The sequence below is a fragment of the Gymnoscopelus microlampas genome (genome assembly GCF_963454915.1).
Source record: "Gymnoscopelus microlampas genome assembly, chromosome: 12".
Classification (NCBI taxonomy): Eukaryota; Metazoa; Chordata; class Actinopteri; order Myctophiformes; family Myctophidae; genus Gymnoscopelus; species Gymnoscopelus microlampas.
In genome coordinates, this window is record NC_139949.1 from 33,837,134 (window position 1) to 33,845,376 (window position 8,243).

Below are 8,243 nucleotides of genomic sequence, written 5' to 3' on the forward strand. Positions count from 1 at the left end.
CAGATCAGCTATTTTCGATTAATGTTCTATTTGTAACGAATGTTTGCCTATTGTAATGGCATGCCCAGAATAGGGATGCGAGGGTTCAAGTGGTTAAAATGCATTGAAAAGTAAAATAATAAATAAAAGCGCAATAAAGTTCACTGTGTTGAATTGCTTCTCAAATAGCTCTCAAGCTAGTTTTAGTTCAAAGGGGTCAAATTGATTTTCTTAACGTACTGAAATTAATGGTATCCAATGGCTTCCTTGAAAATCAGTCAAACTATGGTATGCTTTGGAAAATGGTCAGCATTAATGTCTAAGTATACTGTGAGTTGTACTCAATGGGTTAAGCATGCCAGACCACCGGTATGGTCCTTTAGGTCTGTGCACACCACTTACTGTATATATTTGTTTTCAGGTCTACTAGAAGAGTTTCTTAACTGAAAATCTAGTTTGTATATGTGAAATGTGTTTTACATAAGTCCAGCAAAGTTATCTTTGGTGTGGTTGCTGTAATACACCTGTAATACATGAGATATCTTTTTTCACTTTTAATTATTACAGTGGGAATATCTTCCCAAATTTATACCTCTTTTTGTTGCTGTTTGCTTTCTTTTTGACTACAGAGTAAAGTAAGAATTGTAAATTGTGACTATTCATACTGTATATGGTTGTTTTCTTAAATATATTTATTGCATATTGATAGAACTTTCACCTGATAAGGGGCTGAAAGATATTTTAAAATTTGACAATTGTCACAATATTTGGATAGGGGGCGTGCAATCAGGGGGAGGTTTAATTTTCATGGTGCTAGACCCCTCCTTGCCTCACCATCCCCTCATTAAACTGCATAGAATGATGTATGAAGATAAGTCAATGAATATAACTCAAACCAACAGGTTGGTGCTTAGAACCATGTCACTTCTGTTTACTGGTCAATTAAATGGAATGATGTCTTTGTACTGTATCAAACCGATAACACAGAACCTTTTTCTTTTTGTTTTGTACATTGTATGAAACTTGTGAGGCATTAGTGGTTTTATGATGAACTTTAGCAGTAGTTGTAACTCTTGACACTTTTGAGAGAACTCTTGAGACTTTTAGGGATGTGATTTTTAACGGTGTCGAGGTTAAGTTTGTTTTGTGTCTTGTCCTCATATGTATTATTTGAACTAGGGCCGGGCAAGTATAAAATAGGGTTTAAGTGATTCAAACCAGGATAAGACTTGTGATATCCCAAATCCCAGACGATATCTAGTCTAATATCTCAATATTGGTATAATACCGATATATTGCCCAGCCCTAATTTGAACATTGTATTATTGCTCTTCTCCCTCTTGACTGCTTTTTTTAATTTATGCTGCACTCACTTGAAAAAAATGGAAAAGAAAAAAAAAACTCATAGAAGAGAACATGAGCCAGACCTCTCTTAAATTCCTCTGTGATTTTTCTGTGACATATTGTATTGTTGTTAAGGAAGATAAAATGTTTTGATAAATTCTTTAAGAATGGGTATTGGTCTTTGACTGCTTGAATGAATGCTTGTTCCTGTCTTACTCGCCGACAGGAAAAACCTGGACAGGCCATCCTGGGCATGACTGTGCAACAGAAGCATTGTTACGCCTATGTGAAGTGAATGTTTTAATTCCATTACCAACACATACGTCATTCCACTTTGTCTAGAGATCAAATAGTCTGCTGTATATCACAGTAATATACAGCTTCTTGACAGTAATCTGACAGTAAATGCAAGGTGTAATGTAAAAAAAAATTTAAACCACAGTTCTCATGAGACATTCCTGCATGATAAACATAATAGTAATATTTAGGATGATACTTGTAATGTAGTATATTGTAGGATTAGGTTAGACTCGGATGTGAAATTCTCAACACAATTTTGCAGTTAAGCTGCAATCTGCAACATTTTGAAAGTAACCTTCTCGATCTTGTCAGTCTAATATCTTCAGTTAGAAAACAAAAATGTTATTTGGTTGGCCATCAGGGACTTATGGGGCTAAGCGGCACAAACAAGTTAAGCCTGGGACACACACATACATACATACATACATGCATGCATACATACATACATACACAGGTTTCGTGAATTAATAGATAAATGTATGTTTGCAGTTTTTAGTTTATTCGCTGACCACCGAACAAGCAGTTTTGGTGTGTGGCAACCGAGGTGGCAACTAGGTAACAGAGTTTTAGAAATGTTAACTAGCCCTCCCTCTCTTTGCTATCTTTGGGACAAGGGGTTAAAGGACATGAGAAAAAAATGTGAGGAAGTGGGGACACCTCATCTTAGACCGTGGATACAACAACGGATATCCTGGTTCCAAGGACAGGAAGAGCGCTCTTCCTCTACCAACCTCCTGGAACTCAACATACACACAGACATTATAAACAATAAGCTCCATGGCATTGGGAGTGAGATAACAGCTAAGCTTATTATATATCACCGGGAAGAATACATACACCTCCATTCTTTCAAAGCCTCTAAAACTTCCCTACGAACAGCATATTCTTGTACACAGGGAAACAAGTGGCATGAGACATTTCATCACACTTAACTTTTTTTCCCCAACACCCATCACTCAAATGATCCAATTCTCTCCAGAGAATAAATCTGCCCAAAAAATAAATAAACAAGTTTAACCAGAAAGGGAAAAAAGAAAGAAAAAGAAAAATGAGAACAGATATCAAAATACTAATTTCACCCTTTGAACTGGGCCCCTCTGGCCTCTTATCAGTCCCCTGATGGCGTCTCTCTCCCGCCACATTACTCGCTGCTCCCCCATCCTCATTTCCTAGTTTTGCGAATGCAGTGTTCTGTTTTTCATCAAAAGGCCAAGGGCCAATCCAGTGTTATCCCGGCCCCTAGAATAAATCTAAAACAACCCTAGCTTGCATGACCCAGCCCCTGCCCTCAACCTTTTCATTTCAGAGTTCTGTGTTTTGTCTAGGCTCTAGGTATGGTGGAGTCTATGTTGGCACAAGTCTTGGCCCAATTCCTGCAATCATCATTTCCATGATCTGATGAACTTTGTAACATATTGTAAGAGCTGTGCTATTGAACGCTCACTTTGAAAGAAACCTACTATGCACAAAAAAATGAGCTGGGTATATATTGGGTATTGGCAGCTTTATATGTTTGTGTTTTATAAAGTCAGAAACTGAAAAACACTTGGAACCATCTTTTTTCATTTTCATTTTCTTTCTTTATTTTTACTCTCTATTATCTTGGAAAGTGAAGAAGTGTTCAGTAGTTATATAAAGGGCTGTGCTTCGGGCAGCATGCCCTGACTGCTCTAATCTATCCAAATAAACACACTCTCTCCCTATAGCGCGTTGCCCCCACCCCCAACCCCCCCTGACTTCCCACTGGGTTTGAGGGTTATCACAGCAATAGCCTGGCAGGCTCTCCTTGTGCAGCCGTATAGGCACCGAAGCAGACGAAACGCAAACTCCTACCCACTTAGTCAGTCAATCACAAGTCAGTCTGGAGTCAGAGTTAGGAAACAGAATGTTAGGAAAGGAAGAGTGAGGATCAGTAGGAAACATGCACACCTCTGTTCTAGATGTTTTCGAGGAAGTCTAAAGGCATCTATATTGAAATATATTCTGGACAGCATCTCATCAGACATTATCCAGTAGATGTAGGGATTGTCTTTTGAAGCCTGGATACGGACTTCAAGAACGGAATTTTCAGACAAAGAAGATCCGCACCAAGAGAATACTGTTGAAGTCTCAAAAAGATTATTCGTTTTTTTCCCCTCAGACTTTTCACTTTTCTTCAGGTCTTTCAGAACTCCACCACTTCTGGACACTGTCTATAACTCTGCGAAAACGGAGAAAGAGATAACCAGGCTGACCACAAAGTGAGTAAACACTCTTCTCCCCTATTTCTCAAGTATTCATTAGTGATGAAACAGAAAAAGTCAACCTGATAACTAATGTACTTTTAACTTTCCATGGTCAAGTTATAAGTGTCAATTAAAATGACAAATTCCTTGTATACAGTATGTGGACATACCTGGCAAATCATTCTGATTCTGATTCTAATGCAGAGATATTTTCAGCGTTATTATATTTTCATCATTACTTGGACACTCCTTTTACAGATATATAACATAGGATACCATGCATCATTTGCGGAATATAGATTTTATGTATGTTATTCCAATGACCTTAGCTATTTAGATTTTTGATGATGTCATCAAGAGGGAAGTCTTAGGTGATCTAGCAAAAGGGAGACTGGATAGATACAGTAGTCACATAGACACTTTCTGGAATGCAGCTTTTTCGCTTTAATTGCATTTCCTTCAAATATTGTACATGCTGACAGACCGCGGAGACAGGAAAAACAGCATTTCAAACCCACAGCGTCACTGGGTACTAGCCTACTTGATAGTACTTGAGCATGATAATGACCACTCAAACAGAAACATATTGGAATTAGCTCTCTTCAGATTACAAACACTAAAGTTTACATGTTGTAATTCAAAGCAATAAGGTAATAGGATGAAGATTTATGAATCAGAGCTAAAATACCTGTATGTGGACCATAACTCTGTCATCACTAACATCAAGTGAACAGGTATGTAAATAAATCTAATGTGTGAAGTGGTACAAACAGTGCTCAAGTTCAATTCTAAGAACAGTGTCCTGACACTGTGGGAGCTTTTAGAACTGGCTGGCTGTTCCCGGCTCATTGTTCTGGGTAGTGGTTATCCTGGAGTTTGGAGGTGGGGTCAGGGGAGTCCATTTCCTCCCACTTAGAGTTGCTTAAGTTATCTGTGTTGACTTTCCACACCTTTCAGCACAGCATTTAGGGAACCCATTACTTCATGTAACAGCAATCTCAAGCTTTTGGGGGGGATCTTTGGAGGAAATGGATGGCATGCTATACTTAAATAATGTGGCTATTCTTCTTATCCTATTTCAACACAGGAAGTCACATATTTAACTGTATAATAAGAGGCAATTCTGCCGTTTTTACACTGCATTGTTTATTACACCACAAAACTGTGAGATGAAACTATAACAACACTCACCAGGGACATGACTCCTGGTCCAGAGCTTTAGCGAATTCTCTCGCTATAACGCTCTGGTCCAGAGCTACATTTCAACCAAACTATGGCCACAGTAAAAAATATAAACAAAATGATAACAGCAACAGCAACAACAACTAATAACTAATAATAATAATAATAATAATAATAATAATAATAATAACAGCAATAACAATAATAATGATAATAATAGTAATAACAATTTGGACCCCTGGTTGTCTAGGACGTAGACAACCAGGGGTCGAAATTATAGTGATAAAATTATCAATATCAAAACAAAAAAAATGTATAGTAAACATATCTTACCTCCACCACAGCCAACAAGGAAGATGAGTCTGCCACGGAATGGGACGTTGGAGAAGACAGTTAGCGAGCAGCCACTCTCCGACCCAGGATCCTCTACCGGAGTAGGGTCAGGGGTCGTCGTGCCTCCCCCATACTCGCTAGGCGGCAGTGAGGCGGGAGGAGACCCCCCTCTGGAGCTGAGGGGATCTCTGGACTGCTGGGCATGTTCTGTCCTGGTCAGTGCACAGAACCTGGTCATAGCGCTGGTCAACGGGGTGCTGGCCAGTATTATATTTGCGACCATCATGACCCCTTCACTAGTCATGATCATATCTGGCTTCCTCTGTCACTCCACGGTGAGTCTATGTTTGGACATTGGTCTATGTTTAAGACATACGTTTACAGCAGTAATTCTCACACTTTTTTCATTTCAAGGACCCCCAGTTTACTATGCATTAGGCCACAGACTCCCTTAACTCTACTGAGGGAAACCGGAAGAGTGGGAACCTAAACATTGTGGGCACCTCAATGTTAAATTCCATTGGCTATTTTTTCTAAAATGTGAACATGGAAGTACTGTAAAGTATACATGATTTGAAAATGCTTGAACATTTTAAATTTAAGGCCTAATATTTCTACAATTTCTGAAATTGCAACAAAACCTGTGGCTTGCCAGCCATTGTGGGTAGGCTATAAACAAGAAGTTGAAGGGTAGCCTACATTTAGGTCTGATAATGATGTACCGTTCATGTTCAAGTCATGTACAGTATACTTTAATTACTTAAGACCATTTATTTTAAAAATATATTTTTAATATTTTGGGAAAAAATAACATTGAGGTGCCCTCAATGTTAAGGTGCCCATGCTCTTCCTGTATCCACCCTCAGAGTTACCAATAATTTAGCTGGGGTGGGGACCCGCTGGAACCCCCTCAATGACCCCTGGGACCCCTCGGACCCCACTTTGAGAACCATTGCTTTAGAGAGATGAGCGAGAATGGTTTGTTTGTGGCATAATTCATAGTGTGTGTGTGTGTGTGTGTGTGTGTGTGTGTGTGTGTGTGTGTGTGTGTGTGTGTGTGTGTGTGTGTGTGTGTGTGTGTGTGTGTGTGTGTGTGTGCGTGCGTGTGCGTGTGTGTGTGTGTGTGTGTGTCTGTTTGTCTGAGTGTGTCTCTGTGTGTCTGTGTGTCTGTGCATGTGCTTCTTCGGAAATGTTATATTTCTATCATTAATAATACCCCCCACTTCTCTTCTGTCTTCTATTGCTGATTTCCAGGTGCAGCCCCATGGAACATCTATGTATTGTTCAGACTTGTTGGATGACGGAGGCTGCGTGGCTCTCTTGGTCGTGGGCTTTCTGCTGCTCACCCCTCTACTGGTTCTGGCGCTGGCTGCTTACTGCCGCCTGGCAAAACACCTACAGCTCGGCCTGTGTTTCATTCCCTACAGCAGGGCCGTCTACAAGAACATGCCGGCCTCACATCACCGTGGAGCAGGAGGCTGCTGTGGCCAGCAGAGGGCGTCTGAGAGGGAGTTGAAAGCAACAGTATGGGTTTAGGAGCATGTTTAGGAGTAAGAGATGAGAGGAGATTAATCCTGTCAGGGTGAGGGTTGGAATTAAATACTGATGTAAAAATTCTAAACTTAAATGCTGGATCAAGTATATCAGCCATTAAATGTGTCACTTGTATTGTTTGTGACTAATGCATACTGCTGTTTTATATTCATCTCATATAGCCTATATTTTTTACTACTGTTTTCAATAAAGAGCTACAAGTAAATAGTCTGATTTCTGACTATTGTGTTGCCATTTGCCAAAACCTAAAGGAGCCAAATTGAAGAGAACAGGCTAGGCCTATATTAATAGTTTAGATCTATTTTAAAAAAACATCACAGCGAAAGACAGCTGTTTCTCTTTAATCTCCGCCTCCTCCTATCAGACATTATAACATTAGACATCTTTGACTATCAAAAATGTGTTTTAATAGGCCTATTGATGTCTGGGCTGATGATTTATTAGCTCAACACCAACTGGGGCCTATTTCACGAAAGCAGAATTAGGGGTCAAGCCTGGATTTAACACCTATCCTGGCTTCATTTAGCCAGGATTAGCGATGAATCGGTTTCATGAAAGCTGAATTATCTTGCCAGATTATTTTAGCCAGAGCACCCTGGATAAGTTTATCCATGACTCGATTTCACGAAAGAAAATGTACGCAATCCTACGTTAGTTACCATGGAAATTTAGCTGTGAAGTGTTTGTTTCACGTTTGATTCTGTGAAAAAACTGTTTTTGAAAACGGCAAAACAAATAGTATTTATTAAATATAGTGGTAGCACTTTACAATAATGACCCGTTATAAAGCATTTATAAACGTTTATAAGTAGTTTGTAGACTATTAACAAATCATTAACAACCGTTTGTTGACATTCGTAAATGATTACTAAAACCTTTATAACTACAGTTACAAATCATTTGTAAAGTATTAGTAAGTAGTGAACTATTCATGAATAAGCCATTTATATACATCTGTAAAAGATTATTAAATCATTTGTAACGACCCATTCTAAAGCATTTATAAACGTGTATAAGCAGTTTGTAGACTATTAACAAATCATTAACAACCTGTTTATTGACATTCGTAAATGATTACTAAAACCTTTATAACTAGCCTACGGTTACAAATCATCTATAAAGGTATTAGTAACTATTCATGAATAAGCCATGTATAATACATCTGTAAATGATTATTAAATCATTTGTAACTGATGTTACATAATATATACAAGCTATTGGTAGCTTGTTCATGTTTAACATATGCTTTGTTAAACATTCCTAAAGTATCTATAAATCCTTAGTACATGTTATTATGTGCCCTATAGTAAAGTGAAGACAGTTCAT

General features: G+C 38.6%; 1 protein-coding gene across 1 annotated transcript; it reads left to right on the forward strand.

Moving 5' to 3' along the window:
* Nucleotides 1–3,380: 3,380 nt before the first annotated feature.
* tmem88a (transmembrane protein 88 a) lies at nucleotides 3,381–7,137 on the forward strand. Its single transcript, XM_084073738.1, has 3 exons — nucleotides 3,381–3,863; nucleotides 5,375–5,698; nucleotides 6,618–7,137. Exons 2-3 carry the CDS (start codon nucleotides 5,387–5,389, stop codon nucleotides 6,897–6,899), a joined length of 594 nt encoding a protein of 197 aa, XP_083929864.1. The 5' UTR covers nucleotides 3,381–3,863; nucleotides 5,375–5,386; the 3' UTR covers nucleotides 6,900–7,137.
* The last annotated feature ends 1,106 nt before the right edge of the window (nucleotides 7,138–8,243 follow it).